The sequence below is a fragment of the Ischnura elegans genome, chromosome 8 (genome assembly GCF_921293095.1).
Source record: "Ischnura elegans chromosome 8, ioIscEleg1.1, whole genome shotgun sequence".
Classification (NCBI taxonomy): Eukaryota; Metazoa; Arthropoda; class Insecta; order Odonata; family Coenagrionidae; genus Ischnura; species Ischnura elegans.
The window spans coordinates 117805580-117826818 of record NC_060253.1 but is presented as its reverse complement, the minus strand read 5'-3'; the positions used below and the strand labels follow the sequence as shown (position 1 = coordinate 117826818).

General features: G+C 39.8%; 1 protein-coding gene across 5 annotated transcripts in view; it reads right to left on the bottom strand.

Moving 5' to 3' along the window:
- LOC124163960 (Golgi reassembly-stacking protein 2-like) overlaps positions 1–21239 on the bottom strand; it is an 85554-nt gene that overhangs the window by 46847 nt on the left and 17468 nt on the right. For all 5 annotated transcript variants that reach the window (XM_046541094.1, XM_046541089.1, XM_046541091.1 and 2 more), the window contains 4 exons: positions 18692–18895; positions 11053–11143; positions 4605–4731; positions 2844–3054 (listed from right to left, as the gene is read on the bottom strand). In XM_046541094.1, the coding sequence (XP_046397050.1) occupies positions 2844–3054; positions 4605–4731; positions 11053–11143; positions 18692–18880 (618 nt within the window). In that variant the 5' untranslated portion in view covers positions 18881–18895. The remainder of the gene's footprint in view (positions 1–2843; positions 3055–4604; positions 4732–11052; positions 11144–18691; positions 18896–21239) is intronic.

Sequence of the window (21239 nt, the reverse complement as noted above, 5' to 3'; positions counted from 1 at the left end):
GTGCAAAGGGTTAATTGGGAGTGCACAAAATACCCCGCGCGACCTTCCTGACATGTTAAACTACGAAGTATTGTCGATGCGATGTTTACGAATAGGCAAGTAAATAGGGGCATTATGTCAGTCGCGATATTTTAATTAAGTCCTACTTCCCCTAAATTCCCACCGTGAGGTTTTAGGCAAACCCTTTCCCTCCAAAGTTGCACTATGATTTACGATTTCACACTTTTGATGAACCACAGTTGGTAGCGCTGATTTTTTTAGCTACTTACGCCGGCGTAACTAGTTTTGTTGACAAATATTTCACCTTAGTTCGTACAAACGAATGCCTTTCGCTCTTGGGGACCGATCCGAAGTTCGTAAATTCTAAACATTTCGTATAATCGAATAGCACCATGTATTTACCATAGGCTTTTCGCCGGGACCGCACCATCACTTATTATAATCGAAAACTTTGTAAAATCCTGCTTCGTATAATCGAGAGTTTACTGTATTTTCTTTCGAAGCTAAGGTCTTCGTAATACGATCCCAGCTCGAGCTGGGACCTCTCCTTGGGAAGATTCAAACTATGTGTCTGTTTTTATTAGCCATAAATAACACGTTGTAAACACTTTGTCTCATTTTTATCAAATGATGAATGAGGGAAAATTATTCGACGGGACCACGATCTTCAAACGATCAATGCAGGAAAATGATACTTCGGGGAACGATAGATGCGGGAAAAAATTACATTGTCTTTATGGAACTTAATTTGGGACCAGGAGCGGCGAACGATAAATGCGGGAAAACGATGAATGCGGGAACGATAAATCGGGGTTCCACTGTAATCGATTACGGCATGAAACTAAGAGGGCAAGGGAGCCTTGGTGGAAAAGACAGTGTGAGGAAATGGAAAAGTTACAGAAGGATGGAGAGGTAGGCGCGTTATATGGCAAAGTTAAGTCGCTATCGGGAGGAAAAAGAGGGCCAACCATGCCTAAAATTAAGGCTAAAGATGGAAGGATACTAACCGAGCGAGAAGAGGTACAGAGCAGATGGAAGGAATACATGGAGGAACTCTATAAAGGAAGGAACAGACCGGAGAGATTGACTTTAAAGGATGAAAGTGAAGTGGAGGAGGATAATCTTGGGCCGGGGATATTAGATTCAGAATTAGAGAAAGCACTTTGTGATATAAAGGCCAGGAAAGCAAGAAGCGTGGACAATATCCCGTGTGAGCTTCTGACGAATCTAAGGAAGGAAGGTAAGAAAAGGTTTTTCGAACTAGTACGCAGGATCTATGAGGAGGGATGTTGGCCGGAGGATTTCGTGAAGACGGTTTGAATTCCACTACCGAAAAAGAAGAAAGCTGTGGAATGTGGAGATTACAGGACTATCAGCCTAATATCGCATGCGGCAAAAGTGGTGCTTAGGATATTGAACAGACGAATGGAGGCGAGGGCAAACAAGTAATTGGGCGAAGATCAGTTTGGTTTCAGATAAGGGAAGTCAACTCGTGATGCAATGAGGTCCCTCGTCGAGAGGAACCTAGAATATGAGCAGGACGTGTATGCCTGTTTGTGGATTTTGAAAAAGCTTTTGATAGAGTGAACTGGGTAAAGTTATTGGATATTCTCAAGAAAATAGGTGTAGATTGGAGGGATAGGCAACTGATTCGTAATCTATATATGGCCCAGACTGCGCAAGTGAGGATAGCGGACGGAGAATCTGGGTGAGCAAGAATGGGACGAGGAGTGAGGCAAGGCTGTCCTCTTTTGCCGCTGCTCTTTAATATGTACGCTGAAGAGATGGTGAGGGAAGCATGGGATGAATTAGAAGCAGGAATAAAAGTAGGAGGAATGATGTTCAAATCAGTGAGATTCGCAGATGATCAGGCGTTGATTAGCCAGTCAGTGAGGGGGCTTCAGGCCCTAGTGGATGCGTTATACAACCGTTGCGAGAATATGGGATGAGGATTAATCACAAGAAAACTAAGGTTATGCAGTTTTGTACAGCATCACGAGCGAGGAATGTGAGACTTATGATAAAAGTGGGTGGTGAAAAACTTGAGCTGGTTGAGCATTTCAACTATTAAGGGAGTACATTAGAGGAAAACGGACACAGTAGTAGGACATTAGGAAGAGAATTGCATTAGCAAAAGAGGCGTTCATGAACAGAAAGGAGCTTCTGAGAGCATCATTAGGTAAGAGTTTAAAGAAAAGGTTAGTGAAGAGTTTGATCTTGAGTGTAACGCTCTACTGTGCGGAAACGTGGACATTAAGGAAAGACGACGAGAGAAGATTGGAGGCATTCGAGATGAGGGTACGGAGAAGAATGGAGAAGAAAAGGAACGACAAAGTGCTGTATATGGTTGGCGAGGAGAGGCATCTTTTAGATGAGGTACGGAGGAGACAGAAGGTATGGATGGGAGGGGTACTTAGTGAGGAGGGGATGTTGAAAATGGTGTTAGAGGGTAGAGTGTTAGGGAAAAGAGGGAGGGGAAGGAAAAGAATAGGATTTTTAGATGGATTGAAAGGGAGTAGGCCTTACTGTGAGTTACTTACTCCCAGATCACTTCTTTCTCCATGGAAACCTACCTTAATTGGCAGAATACTGTAATAATAATATAGAATATCTTATCCAATTAAGTAAAATGGATTAAACTTCAAAATTTCCCTGAGCTCTGGGGGGTTTTTATCCCCCTAAACCCCCCCTCGCTGCTTGAGTACGCAGTAATAAATACTTCTCCAAAAGTGCTCCAAATCTGTGAATCTAGTTTTTCGTAATGTGCTCATTTACATTCATGGCTAATTTTGTCCGCAAAGGGGCCATGACTCGTAAAACCAACACGGCATTGTTGATCATACCTTTGGGATGGAATCAGATGCAGCTGGAGCCAATGGTGGGGAGACAGCTTGCGTGGGCGTCGCTGCAGCTGGCATCTGCGCCGGTTGTTCTTTGGGGGATGAAGTTGGAGACGTGACAGCTGCCTTGACGACACGCGGTTTACCTCTGGCATCGTGGTTGTTGCGGATCGGGATGCGGTGAAGGTATCCGTAGCCAATACCGCAGCCAACACTACAAGGGAGAGAAAACAGAATTAGATTCATTCCACCACTCAATACAACAAAAAAACAACAGCAAATGTCTGGAGTTTTAATGCAACGTCTTCAGTTTTCCCAGTGAAGAATATGGATGAGGCCTTGCTGGGTTTCACATCGGTTACGTTGTCATACACTTTACAGTCAAAAGAATACAAGATTAATGACATTATTACAAAAGAATAGCCATGAGAAAAAATTCCCCTGGACCGGGAATCGAACCACAGACCTTTGGCTTTCCGCGCCACTGCACAGACCGCTACGCTATCCAGGTTCCTTAATTCCCATGGCAATTATACCGAGGTTCACGGCACTAGGTGTTAGGTGATTGAGAACCAATAGTTAGGTTAAAGAACATGGATAACATAGTGGTTCGATTCCCGGTCCAGGGTAATTTTTTCTAATGGCTATTCTTGTGTAATAATGTCATTGTTCTCATATTCTTTTAACTGCAAAGTGTATGACAACGTAACCAATGTGAAATTATCTCATGCTATCCACACATAAGTACAATGCATTTAGAGCACTAGGTATTCCATAAATTATCAAGTTCAAAGAGAACCACCACGTACTACAGTTCAAAACAAGCACACTCATTTATCTCTACAGCTGTAAGTTGTTTCCATGCTGGCGAGCTATAGTCTAGGTAAAAAAAACAAGCCTCAATTCAGTTATCATTTTCTCCCTTATACTACTGAGATTTTCCTCCTTTCCAACATTTCTACATTGATCACCTACAGCAGAAAACACAGCCATATAACATGCATCGGAAAGAAGAACACAACCCATGATAATCACGAAATCAACACGAACGTAGACACAACCCTAAATCAGTCAGTGGGAGTTTATGAGTTTTGCCTAACTTCACAAATTTGAGGGCTGTAAAATCCAATGTATAAATATTGTTCTAATGTGACTGAGATTCGTGATGGCGAATATTTAATAACGCTTCTTCACAGAAAATAACTTTAAGGCTAGTTCACAGGTGATAGCTCATGAAACAACGTCATGAAACTTTGGTTTTTGGAATTATCGTATTATAAAATTATATGTGTATCATTATACCTATTTTGCCGCCTTAAATACATGAAATAAGACCGTGATCACCATTGTGCGGACGTCAGCTATTGAACTATAAGGTTCTAAATATGTCAGCTGCAGCTGCAATCCTTGTAAATTGAGGATAAACATGACTCGAAATAATTGTCGAGGCCTACCTTGCTTCAATATTTATTCCGTTTAGGGCGGCCTCGAAACAGCGACAATATGCTTCGTGGAATTGCAACTTACGGAAACGTGGAGGCTTGAACGTCGCCACCTCGACATTGTCGAAGATTCGACACAATCAAGGCCTTCATGAATAAGGCCCAGGGCAGGGATTATAGATTAAGTAACAACTTAAATTTCTTAATGACGTTCCTTTAACTATAGATTGGATCGGCTCCTACACCGGGACAAACGATTTGCTTCGTAAAAGCAAGACCTTTGTGATAAGGCTGTTAGCGAGAGTGCTGAATGTTCACTTACCTCCCCTCTCCGCCCCATCCCGAGTTGGGCGTGATTGTCACCTCACGGCAAGCGTCCTCCTGTGTGTTGTACACATACAGCTTCAACGCACGCCCCTCGTGAGCCTCAATCAGCGAGAACAAATCCTCTGCAACAAAGACAAACACATGTAACACTTTCTGAAACAGACGCAACCACTTTCCTAAGTATCTTGAGAAGTAAGGCCATTTTATGCTCTTAATACTTAGTCAATCTGTTACAACACATGTTTAATACAGCGATTTATTCCAATTCCAAATGCCGTTTTACAAGGAGCACGTAATAGGGAAATTGCATACTTTTTATAAACAGTATGCTGATATATTACAGTAAACACTTAGTACCGCAATATAATTTTTTCCGCTTAAAATTCAGTTTATACACTAGAAAATGACTCCCAAAAGTCTCCCGAGTTTTGCGGGCTAAAAAATACTGCCCCCACTAATCTTAGGCCGTGACGTCATAGTTCAATAGGAGTCCAAGATCCAAGCCCAGTAACTGCAGGTTTGGAAGAGCCATGTTGCATTTAAAGGAGAACATGGGTGAAATACGGAAAAATTACAAGTGGTGCATTGTTTCTCTGTGCAATAACACCCCAGAAAAAATTTTTGTCAGCATTTCCACCGAGCAAATTAGAAGAAAAGCCTCGATGCATGCCGTCTGTCGGGATGAGCGTTACGGAAAAATAAGAGTATAATAATCGGAATGATAACCCCGTGTGCTATGTAAGCGAAGATAACTTAAATATAAATAATATTTCCATATTTCATTGACTGAATAACTTGAAACTGAGATTTTTCGATAATTCGGCTGCCGTAGAATAAAAAATCAACTTCTCAACAAAAATCGAGATAGGTATTTCTCGATGGTTAAGATGGACTCAAATTATTTATGGCACTTGTTCAATTTCAGTTACGGAAGGACATAGAAAATTCTATGATGCTTAAAATCAAGGGATGGAATATGAAAATAAAGAGCAACGTTGATCCTCATGCATTGAGTGCCAGCCAAGAAGACAGCGTTTTCTTCTACTGTCGGCGTCAAAATGATGTGCCGCTGTACTTTGCAAATTTATATCCTGGCTTCACAGCATGCTATAATAATGAACTATACGTCATTCTAAAGGAAATTTTATCCTAAATTCTGATTTTATTACAAAAAAATTCAAAAATGTAGACGCGGCCAGTGCAATAAATGACTCCACGCACCGAAAAATTAGCCGTTTTTTTAACTTTATGAACTTTGCAACTCAACCAACGGAAAACAACTACGTCTACAGCATTCATCTTCATTTACACTCATCAGTGCGGATTAATAAAATGGCTTTTGGGTATTTTTAGAACTTATATTTTGTTATAAATTAATGAAAATATTTAAACATTATCTTGTCCCATAGTTTACCTCGAAAGATAAAGGAAGTTGTAGATGGAAAACGAATGGAATCCAGAGGTGGTCACATAAAATGAATCGCAGCATTCTTTGATTTTATTCTATGCCGTTGCTTGCTTTTCAGAAAAAGTTGAGTCACAAGAGGAATACTCCACGGCCCCTGATTTGGAAACTGTGGAGATAGAGGAAGACGTGTGGATCAGCAATTTCCATTTAGTTGGTTGTCAGGATAAACCAAGGATCCATTTAAAAGTTGTCAGGCCATCGTATAAAGATAGGATCCTGATGTGCACCACAGGGGAAATGGGGTGTTTGAGGGAAAGTCAAACCTAAAGTTGCCCGAAGAATTTGCAGTTCTATGTTGCTCTTTCCCCAGTTAAAACCAATTAGAAATTGTATTGGTTTGATATTTCCACCACGGGTTCCAGTGATAGCGTGAGTGCAGGTGATCACAGTCATCGTCAAAGGTCATTCTCTACGATTTCTGATACGGAATTTTTAAGTGACAACCAATCGCAATGACGATGAGCTCACCTTTAGAGTAGGTTTCAGATATATCGTGAGAGAAGCTCCCAAAATGTATTAAAGACTCTGTTTGGAAAACATGCACATTCTAATGCTAATTTAGGAAGTATTTATTTAAAAGTAACTTATTAACACCTGAAGACGTTGTGTTTATTATATTGATCGAAGGGCGATTAACCGATTCTTTCTGCAGAATAGGAAGTGGCTTCAGGGTTTTTAGTCACAAGATGGTAGATTGTGTTGGAAGTTCGTCTATATTATCGCTACTAAATTGAAACATTAATAGTCTGGCTTCCTCAGAGCTTCCTGTCGCCCTCCAGGCAAGGTATTTTTAATTTGAAAGTATCATCGAAAGCTTCGAGGTGGAAATAAATTCACCATAAGACTCTAACGGACTGCGAAAAGAATACACATTTCACATGAGTATACGCTTTCGCCAATATTACATGCAAGTCTCACTTTCTTATGAACTATAAAACATTTCAGATGCACATCAGCTACCTTTCCATTTCTCGGCATTGTCTTTCGGCGCCGAAGTCTACAGTTTCACTAAAATACCCTGGTATCATGATAGAATCAGTAACAGGAAGCTTCCTAGGATCAGCCTAAGAATAGCCATATTCCTTCATCTTTCCGCAATCTATCGCTTTCAATGAAGAAAAAATAGATCAAATAATATCCCTGAAGTCACAATGAACAACTCCGATACGTCTGCACTTCAATAAATGAATCATAACCACGCCGTCGCTTGTATTCAAGTATGCAACCTCTACTATGGCCGTGCCGCCGTGCCTCCTCATACTGAACTATGACGTCACTTTTCTACCAGCCAATCATCGGGCGTTTTCGATTCTCACGTGCATTTGAAAATTCTCGTGAGCTTTGATGCATTAAATATCGCTAACCACGTCATAAAATAATAAAAAAACTTTCACCGAGATATGCAAACATATATTTTTATATAATTTTGGGGCTATTGATTATATCTGAAATATATGCAAGTTCCCTATTGTTCAATCTTACGTACATACGGAGGCGTAATCAATATTTCGTCGTGTATAGCGGAGTATTGCTAGAATAAATGTGAGGATGCGTGGATGCGAGACATCAAATTAACCTCTACTCTAATCCCGAGCATGCATTCTTGCAATTTCAACAAACATTTTCAGTGCTAACCTGCAAAATGAAGTGCCCCATTTAAAACGACCTTTAAGAGAAAACGGCATTTCTTAACTTAGCCGCCATCATGAATATCATCTCACTTCCAGCACGCTTTTTGAACAGGCATCTACAATTTTTGTGCTCAGAGAGGTCAAAATAAGGGCTGTTGACCGATTGCAAAACAAAATACCTCTCGACATAAAACAGAGGGGCTTGAGTGGCTCTGGCCAGCCCAAACTGCCCCTGGTGATTATGGCCAGGGGCGGTCTGGCCAGGTCAGCCGATCGGCAATCGCCTTGGGCCCTGAGCTTAGTAGGCCCCCACAATGCGCTTGTCTCTCGTGAAGCCTATACGTAAGATGTAGTAAAAAATACAGTAAAACCTCACATTAACGAACTCTCGCTAAACGAAGAACTCCGTTCAACGAACAACTGCTATTGGTCCGGCCAATTGCCTATGTAAACAGGGTAGTGAAAAACCCCAATGAACGAACTCCCCTATTATGAAACCGATTTTTGAAAACCGATTAAAAAGCACGCGAAGTGATTGGATAATACGCACTTAGGCTTCCTAATTGTGGTCTCTGGCCCGCAATTTGCATTGCAGTTGAAGAAATCAGCACTGTTTAGAAGTGTGCGAAGGAAGAATGAAGATAACGCAAACAGACTCCCTTCAATTTCCGTGCCCCTAGGATGATGCAACATGCATATCACACCCGGGGAACGAACTCCCGATCAACAAAACGGCAAAATTTCGGTCCCTTGAGTTTCGTTTAAGAGATGTTTCACTGTACTCAGATTGCTTGAACCAAATATATTTTGCAATCATAACATTCTACGCACTCATTTCTTGTTTTATTTAAAACATACTGAGGGTATCAATATCATATAAAAATAAATTAAATAAAAGGTTGAGAAGATAGAAGAGACCCTGATGCTTTTCTGAAAGGACTACTCATAATGGTTATTTTTAGAGGTGTGTCGCTTCCGCTACACGGCTCCTGGTACTGTCGGTTCTTCGCTGAAATTTCTACCGCATCAAATACAGACAATGCTACATTGAGGCCCCTTTCAGACAAAATGACTTCTAGCCAGCTGCCGTTCACGTGATATTTAGGCGGTGTTCAGAAAATGCAACTCTCTGCAATGCCGTGTGGACTGCAATGAACAGCAGCCAGTGGAAAATCGTTTCACGTCAAAGTGCTCTTATGATTGAATCACGTACATATACAGTAAATCTTCGACATATGAGCAAGATATGTTCCGAGAAATTGTTCGTAAGTTGATAAACCCATGCAAGGCATCGAAAAGTGTGGTTATCCTGCAGAATGCACTGCATTGCAACGTTGCGTTAGCTCATGTCCGCTCAGTTTATCCATGGTGTCGCTGTAGCGGCATATTGAGCAGTTTATTGCTGAGGTTATAGGAACTGTGACAGTGAAGCATGCAAGTGAGTTGTCAATTAAAGTAACAATTTAAGCTACATCGCAGAATACAGAACATATTTTGAACTGACTCACTAGTTACAACAAATTAACGGATGATGTCATCAGATGTTGGGGGAGTTTCACTATAGATCCTGATGCTATGAAGTATGTAAGCTGTGCTCCAAGCATATTTCGCGTGGCCAATCAAATTCAACCACTACTTTTCGTATGAAGTTTTTCACGGATTCTTTTATCAATGTTGATGGTGGTTTTCGGGAATTGCTACGTATGTAACATTTTCACACTCAACGTTTCACTCCTCCTACTGGGAGCGTTATCAAGGGAATGGGAGGGAAACCGTTCTCGTCCCGAGCTTATATTATAGGTTTCGTTAACCTGTTGTTGACCCGATTTTGAATTTTAGGCGATAGCCGTCAGTCATTAGATTGGGCCAGGAACCCTCTCCATAAGCGGCTGAGGTTATACATCCATCCTCCCTATTGAAGTTGTTTGGCCTTCTTCGCTATCTCGACGGATTCACGTATAAGACGCTGATGATATTATTCCGTCTTCGCCAATGCCCGTGTAACGTTAAACATTATTCTATGCCCAGGGCTGGAGGCATAATGTTCAGCGACAGCTGATGCATCCCACTGATGTAGTTTTAACGCTCTTTCGTGCTCTTTAAGCCTTTGGGAGATTGAACGCTGCCTCTGTCCCACGTAGCTTCTGCCGCAGCAGCAGGGAACCTCATACACTCCCATAGATTAAAGGGGAGGATGGCTACCCTTCGGTGAAGGTAGGATACTATGAATTTTCTTCACCGTGCAGAAGCCAGTCTTCATGTAGCCTTTTTGAAGGATCCTAGCGATTCTATCGGTGACCCCGGAGATGTATGGAAGTTTAGCGTATGTTAATTCTTCCCCTTGTGTCATCATCTTGAGGGGGGTGTCTTTCTTTCATCGCTCTTTTTATGAAAGAGACACTGCAACCATTTCAGTGCCCACATAAGGTGTTGCATTTCACCACTGATATGCTCCGCATCACACACGGTTTTGGCTCGGTGGGTTAGCGTTTTGAAAAGGCCTGCGTCATTAGCATATGGAGAGGGTTCCTGGCCCAATATAATGACCAACGGCTATCACCTAAAATTCAAAATCGGGTCAACAATAGGTAACAAAACATGTATAAGCTCAGGATGACAACAGTTTCCTTCCCATTCTCTTGATAACGCTCCCAGTGGGAGGAGTGAAACGTTATTTGAGCATGAAAATGTTACCTACGCAGCAATTCCCGAAAATCACCACCAACATTCGACAACTACTGTTTTCGGTGAATGCCTGTTTGGTACTGCAGGCAATATTTCTACCAAAACAGAATAAATAGGGTAAAAATGTTGAATTTTTAAAGTCAAGACCTGGAGAAAGAACCAGTGGCTACCTGATGTAATGTGACACATTGGTCGATCATGCATTCTTTAACAACGTGTTATTTAAACTTTTTTTTACTAGGAAAATAAAATTATGGAGACAATCTTAAGATTTTTTCTACAGAGCTTTCCTGCTGATTTAATTCTTTAGTGAAATTATTGTCATTGACTTCTTGTTGTTGTTCATCAAAATTTGCCATTAATTCAGATAATAATAGTTCATCCTTGGAGCCGAGTATCGAGAACCAATGGGAGAGAATCGGACCAGTACCGAGAACAAAAAAAATTTAGGAACCGACTCATGTCCTTGGTTATTTTAGAGGCTTTTTATGTTTCAGTGGAGTTTCAAGGAAAAAATTCAAAAAATGGATACTAGAACCAGGATAAATTAGAAAATTTTACAAGCTATGCATTCTCACAACATTTATTCTTGAGAAATCACTACTTTTTATTAACTTTTATCTCGACTGGGGCCCCCAATCACCCCACAAAATGTTTACCACTCTTGTGAAGAACCGAGTCAGCTCCGATAATGTAATCCTCGAAAGCTCGAAGTCCGGCCTCCTCGGCTGGCGACGATGGGTTCACCTCCTGGTGGCAGTCAAAGGAAACACAAACGGTATCATCTAGACTCAACAATTAGAAACAACACTGTATTTTTCATTGTCTTGCAATTTGGAGTAGGCACCCTCCCAGATTGACTTCATCTCATTCGAGTGCAAATGACGATACCTTTTCCAACAAATACCCTATCCTCAAAGGTACTTTTTATTCAAGATCGACCGACTAATACCCTTTTAGACTTGCGAAGATTTTTAAAGACTTTAAAGTACATTATATTAAAAAATAGTAATAAAAAAGCAAGAAGTATCATTCAACTTTAAATTGAGTCCATAATTTAGTTTAAAGTTGAATAAAGGAATTAGATTTCATATTTCATTCAGGAATGGTAACAGTAAATAATTATAAATGGCTCTCTTAAAGGCTGATAATGTATTTTCAGCACGAACATTCACTGGTAATTAATTCTACTTACAGGAGAATGAGACTTGCAAATTCATAAAGAAGTCTGCTCAGCCAAATCTCATGAATACATGAGAGAGTATTAAAGTGTTCGTGCACTAAATACATCGCATACATACTTCAGGATTACGAATTAAACCAAGTCTTATTTTCTTAAAATAATCATTATCGTTTTTAACGTTAGGAGATACAATCGAAGGAAAATACAAAGATAGTGCTAAATTTGAGCAATTGTGATCATAAAAGCTCACTGGTGTACAACTTATGTCTGCTAAGACTTTTAACACTTTGAACGCTAACCGCTTAATATTATGCGGCGCGAGGTGTTGCAGAATTTGCGGGAGGCGTAATATTACGACGGGCATTTTGTTTACATTGTGGCGGCTCCCGCCTCAAAGTTACGCAGCTGGTATTACTCGGATTCATGCATTTGCTCTTACAGGTGAAGTTAATGCCACAAAGTTATATATTTCGTCATATTTTTTCTCCTTCAAGACAAAATTTGTCTGAAGGTTTGGAAATCCCTACCTCGTTCGTCATTCGTGTGTTCTTTCGCCAGTGATCATGGAGCGAAATCTCGCCGACGAAGACATTGCCAATGCGTTGAATTGTTTCGACAGCGATGATAGTGAAAGTGATTTTGATGACTCAGATTGCGATGATGATTACATGCCCAGCAAAGATAGTTCAACAGGTAATTTCCATTTCTTGCGTACAGTAACGCAACCCGCGTGACCTTTTTTTGACTTCTTTTATATATCTTTTGCGCAACATTTATTCGTACAATTACTGTTTTTCATTGTTCATATGATATTTATTTCAGAGTCTGAAGGTTTGAATGAACCAGAAATGGTGCAACAGCTAAGTAAGCGAGGAGAAGCTCAAAAAACAATGTGCAATCGTAGGGGTGCACCTAGAGGAAGACGGTCAACTAACAGAGGAGCGGGCCCGGGAGATATTTGGAGTGATATTGACGCACTTCCCAAGGTTTTTATTTAGGATATGGAACTTAGCTACTTTTCGAGCCTCTATTCTAACGATAATCTTTCCATCTTTGAAGTATGTAATCTTCACTGGTGACTATGGTGTGAAATCAAATATGTACTGGGCTAAATAGTTCAAGTGAGATGATGATTTTTTGAACATTTTTCGACATTGATTTGATAAATTGTATCAAGGAACATACGAACTTATATGCAAGGCAAAGAATTGCAAAACTGAGGAGATGGAACTTACTATCCGCAAAAAGCAGATTGCAATCCTGGAAAACAGTGACTCAAGGTGACGTAAAAAAGTTTCTTGCCGTTATAATGCACATCAGCTTTAGCAAACGTCCTCGTATCCATGATCATTGGAGTACTGATCCCGTCTTGGCGTGTGGCTTCTGTCCTGGTGTTTTTTCTAGAGATAGATTACTTGCAATCTTAGGAAATTTCCATCTTGCGGACAACCAATTATTCATTGAAAAACGCGTAGACCGTCACGACCCCCTATTCAAAGTGCGTCCATTGCTCGAGGATTTTCGAAATAAATTTCAAAAATCCTACCAACCTGCGGAGGATATAACTGTAGATGAAGGAATTTGTCCCTTTCGTGGTAGGTTTTGCTACAAAGTGTACATGCTCCCAGAAGCAAGCAGTGGTTTTGTTTGGAATGTGGATGTGTTTCATGGCCAGGAAAACTCTGGATTGGCTATAGTCAAGAGACTTTTGGCAACGCTTGCTAAAAAGGGTCACACATTATATACAGACCGATTTTACACAAGCCCTGGCCCGTGAATTGGAAAGCCTTCAAACGGGATTAGTAGGTACTATCATGAAAAATAGGGTGGGGATTCCATTGGCGATAAAAAATGCTCGCCTATCTCATGGATAGCATGTTTTCGCGCGACATGAAAATATATTAGTCCAGCGTTGGAAAGACAAACGTGATGTGTTTCTGCTCTCCACTCGACATACAAGTGACATGATCACTTTCAAAGATCGCAGAGGAAGGGAGAAAACTAAACCTGCGATAGTAATACACTATAACAAGAAAAAATTTGGTGTAGATCTAATTGATCAACTAATGAGTTACGGTGCCCTGGATCATCGATCAGTGAAGTGGTGGCGTAAGCTGGTATTCCACCTAATAGTTATGGCAGTGACAAATGCCACAATCAGTTAAGCCAAACATCCGTTGCAGTCACCTATTTTACGCAAAAAATTTGTTCGGAGTTAGTTACATTGGAAGACGAATCGCCCCTTGAAAACGCCAGAGCCGAGATAACTAGAATATCTGAAAAGCATTTCACTGAAAAAATTCCCGCACCATCAGGACAAAAGAAGGCTCGAAAGAGGTGTAGGGTGTGCTCCGAGAAAGGGCGAAAAACGACTGGGAAAGCTGCCAGAAAATGTACTATCGTTTTCAAAAGTATGTAGACACCCACGAGTCCCACTTAACTTATGTGGTAGGGTCGATAAAAACTTAGAAGGTTGGCACATAAGTTAGCCTGCATCTCTCACCGGTACGCCAGCAATAGCCAACGAGGACTGACGTGGGGGCGACCGGGCTAGCGAGAAAGGAGTCAAACTACAGGCTGAAATGCCCTAGCGGATAGAATTCGCTGAGGAAACTCACGTCCACGCTCATGTTGGGCCTTCGAAGTGTTTTCTTGCGAGCTCCGTGGCGAGGATTTCCTCTCTTCAGATTCATATTTGGACTCACCGTGAACACGGAATGTTTATGTGATTCCGTAGCTGAGTAGGATTACTTCACGTGCATATGATACACTGAAGTTATCGGGAGGTATTCGAATCCGAACCAAATGACTTTTTTATTTTGTGAAAGGTCGATTAATATCAAATTATTTTTAACAATTATAAAATTCTAAGCTTAGATTATTTTTATCTACAGCTTTATTTACAGCTTAATCGGCATGCAAAGTTTGTAAAAAAATAATGAAATAAAGGTTTTAGAAGATAAAAGAGAACCTTATGCTTTTTGAAAGGGTTATTCGAAAGTTATTCTGGAGGATTTTTATATTTCAGTGCGGTTTTTAGGTACAAATATTCTAAATAGATAATAGAACCATCACACCTATCTAAATTTTTAAGCTATGTAATTTTCATTTTTCTTAGTATTTTTATTTACAAAATTGATACTTTTTATTAACTTGAATCTAAATTTTAAGAGCCAGAATAGCGTCAAAATCCATTTGTAGGCGTGCGATTTCCCAAAATCTTCCGGTGGAGGACCCCCTATCATGGGCCCTAGCCGAGGTCACACAATTACCCTTTCGTCCTTTTTTAAGGGAGAAAGATTTCATGTATCAATTTACTTCAACTTAATCCTTGGATATATTTGTATTTCGCACTCCTATTGGAAGAAAAGCATTGTTGCTTTTAATTACATAACTTCCCACACTGGTGAACAAAGATTTTGTCCTGGAGACGTCGCGACGTCTCCAGGACGCGTCGTTGGATGATCTCAGACGTATTTTTTGGCTGATTTGGAATCTGGGCAGGGATTATTTCCATCACGTCTAGTTTCATTGGGACAGCTGAATGTATGTTTTTTCTTTTACAAAAGTAGTAATTTATTTCATTTATATATCATAATAGCATGAACAGGAAAAAATAATAATTTCCTGTCATAACATGTTGTCCTACGAGAGCATGCCTTCCTGTCCCAACAAAATATATAATTAAACTTGCAGTAACCTATCTTTTTTTTTGATGCAATGCATAATCAGCTTCCACTCCAAATAAGCATGTGACTGTCGGCGCGTAAAGACGTGTGTTTTTCATCTGCAGACGGTTTTAGAAATTTGCTGCTCGCAGGAAATGTCAGCTTATTACATTGTAATCGTTATGAAGTGTCTTAGCTTTCATCATGGGGTCAGTCCGTTTCAAATCACCGAGGCCATGTTGTTCAGCATTTTTAATTATCCTGAATTTTTTTCATTGGTTCCCTACAAGTAGACAATCACAAAACACCATTTGAAAAAATTTACAAGCCATACTTTTTTGGCAGACATTTTTAAAAGGGGGAATGGGCCTAAACAGTGCGTGAACTACCACGATTACTTTTACTACGTGTGCGGTGAAATTACTTCGAAGGCTAAAAGGAGGAATATTACCTTTTTGAGACAGTGTTTTAGACTTTATTATGACTGTCCGTTGGGTGACCAGGATACAGGATCGGAGTCTTCTGTGATATGTAGCAGGTGTGAAAGACTGGTTGGACTGATGGAAAATGTCATATGAATTTTTCCGTCCTCATGATTCGACGGGAAGCTAAGGATCATATTTCTGAAATCTATTTTTGTGAAACAGAAATTAAAGGAATAACACCGCAGTCAAAACGCACTGTAAAAGATCCAAACAACCTAGAATCAACCCCACACTTGAAAAATTTACCAGTGGTGGAACCACACAAAATGTTGATCTTAGCGAATATTCAGAAAGTATCTGAGAATTATGGATTCGAAAACTCGAAAGACCCAATTTTCGGACCAAACATTTCTGATACACCTCATTTTATGACAAAAGAGTATTTAAGTGATCTATTGCGCAACTTAAATTTGTCTAAAAAGCAGAGAGAAATCTTAAGATCACAATTGATGGGTTGGAATTTGCTGGATCCAAATACAAAAATTTCTATGCATCCACCTCTCAATGACGAATTCAAATAATTTTTTCTCATGATAACAAAATTTAAGTTTTGCAATGATGTTCTCTCTGTTATGGGTACTCTTAGTTTTGAATATAACACAGATGATCATTCAGTTCATTGATTCCTTTAACGTCATTTAAAGGCTGTTTTTTAACATAATGGAATTGAACTTCCCTCCAAAGCATTAGCTCATGGAACCGACATAAAAGAATCTTACCAGAATAGGCAGTAAATTTTTCAGTACCCAAAATTTGTGGAAAATTAGAAGTAGCTGTATTTTACTAGGCATACAGTTTCACTGCACCAAAATATTATTGCTTCTTCCGCGATTGGGATAGCAGAGACAGAAAAAATCATTGCTTGAAAAAAGATTGGCTATAACGTAAGCACTCGTCACTGGATTCAAAAATGTCCTTTTCATCTTTTTACGATCCTAAAAACATTATTTTGCTACCTCTAAGTATTAAATTAGGGATTTTTAAAAATTTAGTAAAAGATATGTGTAAAAGTGGTGCAGGTTTTACATATTTGAAACAAATGTCCTAAAAATCAGTGAAAAAAAAGATATTAGAAGGATTTTTTATTGGGCCACAGATTTTTTTTTGAAGAAGTGCTGAAGAATTCGGAATTTTGACAACAAGAGTTCAACAAAAAAAATTCGTGGAAGTCATTCAAAAATGCATTTGAAGGTTTTCTAGGAAAGAGAATGGCTAAATATCACCACTATCTGGTGGTTAATGTAATTAAATTGCGTTAAAAATGGGCTGCTCTACGTATTCAAAACAAATCACTTCATTGGCTCACACCTGGACTTTTTTCCTACATACCTTGACGCCGTTAGTGCTCAACACGATATGTGTTTCCACCAGAATATTTCACTGATGCACGAACAGCACCATGAAAAGTTCAGAAACATATTATCAGATTAGCGGTGGACACTGAAAAGGGATTCGTCAGAAGCTAAATATGCGAGAAAATTACGAGTGAGTACCCATTTTTCACATTATTTTATTTATTTACTTAAACTCCTTTGAATCCGATTGCCCTAAAAAAAACTCAACGCGATAGAAAACATCTGGGCCCAGTTTCGGAATCAGCCCGAAAAATACCAGAGGATTAGCCAAACATGTGGCTAGAATAGGAAAAATTATTTTTTGGTTGATCAGTGTTATCGATAGAGTTTCAAACATCATGATCTACGGCTATCATTCCAATTTCACACGAGTGTATCTGGCTATTTATTGAGTATTGTCCACAATATGAGTACAGATTTTTATCAATGGAAATTCGACAGTAGCAAGGACAAATTACAACCTCTGCCACTTCCCCTGCTTATTTCCACTCTTTGAATAAACTTGCTTAGAAATAAATGTGTTAAGGCAGATTGAGTCATTATTTTAAAAAAAATTAGTCGCTTAAAAAATTTGGTGGTAATTTTTTTATTGAGTAAACTATTATGTTGATGTTATCAATTGACCTTTCACAAAATAAAAAAAATACAATTGGCTCAGGTTCGAATCCCCCCCATAACTTCAGTGCATCAAATTTGCGTGAAGTAATCCTACTCAGCTACGGAGCCACATAAACATTAAGTGTACACGGTGACTCCAAGTATGAATCTAAAGAGAGGAAACAACCTCACCACGGAGCCCAAATGAAAACTCTCCAGACGGCCAAAACGCGTGCGTGGACGTGAGTTTCCTCGGTGTATTCCATCTGCTTGGGCTATTGCGCCTGTGGTTTGACAGTTTGACTCCCGTCCCGCTATCCCAATCGCCCCTGCATCCGTCCTCGTCGGCTATTGCTGGCGAACTGTCGAGAGATGCAGGCTACCTCATGTGCCAACCTTCCAAGTTTTTACCGACCCTACCACATCAGTTAAGTGGGGCTCGTGGGTGTCTACATACTTTTGAAAACGATAGTACCTCCTATCAGTGTAGTACATGTAAGATTGGTCTCTGCATAGAGCCATGCTTCCAGCTTTTCCACACAAGGAAGAACTTTGCAATATAGCTATTATTTGATTTTTATTATTGTTCAAACATTGATTATTATCATTTTAAATGTTCACTACTATTATAATTTCAAATATTGGTAATTACTATTTCCAATTAGTGTGTTGTGATTATTTTATAAATAAATTTATGAAAAACAATGATTTTTCAACTTTTTGACAATACAAATATAGGCTTTCTTTTAGCTTCTGCAGTTTCTTTATGCATTATGATATACAAAATATTTCAATATGAATTCAAAAGATAAAAGTATGGTCTTAAAACTAATGCTATTCACTCATGCATATCTTAAAAATTCTTTTTGTAACATCGCTTTGAAAATTGCAAAAAAATAGCCAGCACTGGGGTAAAGACCTGGTGATATTCACCCAGCACCCAAAGTGTTAAAGATTAATAAAATTAAGCATCATTAAGCATCAACTGAAATTGGTTGTTTGATTCTTACCAGCACGTGCCAAACGTTCTCATTGGCTCCCTCGAAAGAGCAGAAGCGTATCGAGATGCCCAACAGCCCCTGTCCCCCCCACCCCTCTCCAGGCCGCATGATGACCTCACGCACACTCTGCGTCTTGCTGCTGTAGACGCACATCTTCGCCTCTGTCCCCACTGCATCACGCAAGGCCTCCTTCAGCATCTCATTGTCCTGGTCCTGCAACAACAGTCACCACACCAGTTATTTTATTAACCCTTTAACTGCGCAAATAATCTGAAATAGGCTACTAAGGGTTCCTGGCGGGCAATAAAAATAGAAAGAGGAGTAAAAGATGTCCGCATGACATCTACTTGTCAAAGGACGAACTTCTGAGCACCTACAAACTCAGAGAGTACAAACTTAGTTTAAATCGTCAATAGACAATGGGAGCAGACTAAGGGTTAAACACTTGAAGGTCCAGAAAAATCATTTTGGTGGGCAACCCCTATTAAAACTTGATGGTTTCAGGCTTAAATTTGTGAAAATCCATTGTAAACAATTAAAAAGGTAATGTACGTTGCCGGGCTCTCTCCTCCTCCTCGTCCGCAGGAGTATCCTTCCTTCATTTCAATGCACACGTCGACTGCCCAGTGTACTGTCGTCTTCCTCCGCCAAACGTTTTTGTTATCGTGCGGAAAATCCATAGAGGAAAAAAATCATCCGCCTTGTCCGGGATTCGAACCCAGATCCCTCGATTTCCGGCCGAGTGCTTTAGCCAGTTAAGCCACCGAGGCGTCATTCTCCTCTGTGGAAATTTGTGGACTGTACCGGACAAGGTGGTATGGACTGCCAAGCATATTATGCGACTAGCAGTCCAGGTCATGCGCATGGCGCCACAGCCGGAGAGCAAAGCCCGAAGATGTCGCCTCAGCAATGACACCTATAATCGTCTTAAATAAACTGTGTGAAAAATGAAAAAGTACCATATACCTTTTTACTTGTTAACCTCTACTCACTTTATCATATTGCCTAGAATTTTTTTTTCTGTAGTCTTCATTTTATCTGACTTATGCTTATTTTTAATAGTACATACTCTGTTAAAATATAATTTAATGTTTTCACGGAGAAATGGAGTTATACCACTTGTCTACCTTGGAAGACCAACACCTGTCAAAATGCGTTTCTATTTTTTTTTTTATAATAATGTCTTTTAGTCCAGAAATTACTACTCTAAATGACAGGTCCAACAGATTCAGGCTTCTACTGGTGGAAGTGGTGGTGCAAGACATCAGCTGGTATTGTACTAGATGATGGCTCTATGAGCTGAAACGTGTTGTACAGGGTAAAACATTTTTGTGGAAAAGTGCTACAATCTCTTATTTATTTAAATAGAGTGAGTCCTTGTTGTACGTCACCCCGTTTAATGTCATTTCGCGATAACGTCACGAAAATTTTGAGATCATCATTCGTTTATCGCACCTTCGCTTCGCGATAACGTCAAGTCTTTTAAATTTCGCATGAGAAAAAAAGGCGAAATAGCAGGCATTGCAGGTTGTTCGTTTCGTGGGCGGTAATACAGTCAGTCTAAACAAAGTGTAAAACTGAGTATATTGTTAATTGCAATTACTGTTTTAGCAAATTTTAGCATCAGAGAAATTTCCACGAAAATGTCCAAAAGAACAATGTTCACAATAATTTTGGTTCCTGAAGTTACTACGACGATGTTTCAGCCATGAAGATGCCCAGGCGATGTCCGCCCACCTCACTTCGCAATTAAAACCATCTTTTCGATTTCCAGTTTGCCCGCCCTCGTTCATTTACACCAATTTGATTTCGCTCCTGACCGGTCTGAAAAGAAATTCTCGTAGTGAACGTAGGGCCTATGGACCGGTGCTCCGGAGCACCATCTGTAGCGTCTGGTAGTGGAAGTAGTATTCATTGGACTGCACACCAGAGCTAAGCCAAAAAGCAAATGCGGGAAGATACAAAAATGGAGGAGGATTTACGTCACTGCTGTTACTGTTGTCGATGAAGACATGAACTCGTATTTATGCCATGGTTTGGCATTCCCATCGTTAAAAATGCCCCACATATGATACGCTAAAATTTTTTCGCATAGGAATTGTGAGGTCTAGGAGCCGATATTCACTTTTTACATTGTTTTTTTTATGGGATATTATACTCCCATTAACATTTCATTTATCGTCACGTTTTTCAGGAACGGTAGTCGACGTGAAACGATGACTCTTTGTACACTAAATGACGCCAAGCCATTTTGATGTTTTAGTTAGCACACACATTTAACACTACTTACTAGATTTTGAATGGAAGTAAGGAGCATGTCAGTCATACCGAGAGGCGTGTGGTAGGCTAGGGCAGGAGAAGCAGGAGCAACGTGACTGCTGTTCATTTAGAATCATTTATTGTTAAATGATTTGTACAAAATTACTCAGTTGCATGGATAAATTAAGATAGAGGTTATATTTGATGAGGTATTCTATAAATTCTAGCACCAACGAAGAAATATTTATCATAATAACTACCCATCAAAATGATGGTTAATATTCGTTCTAAGCAGCCA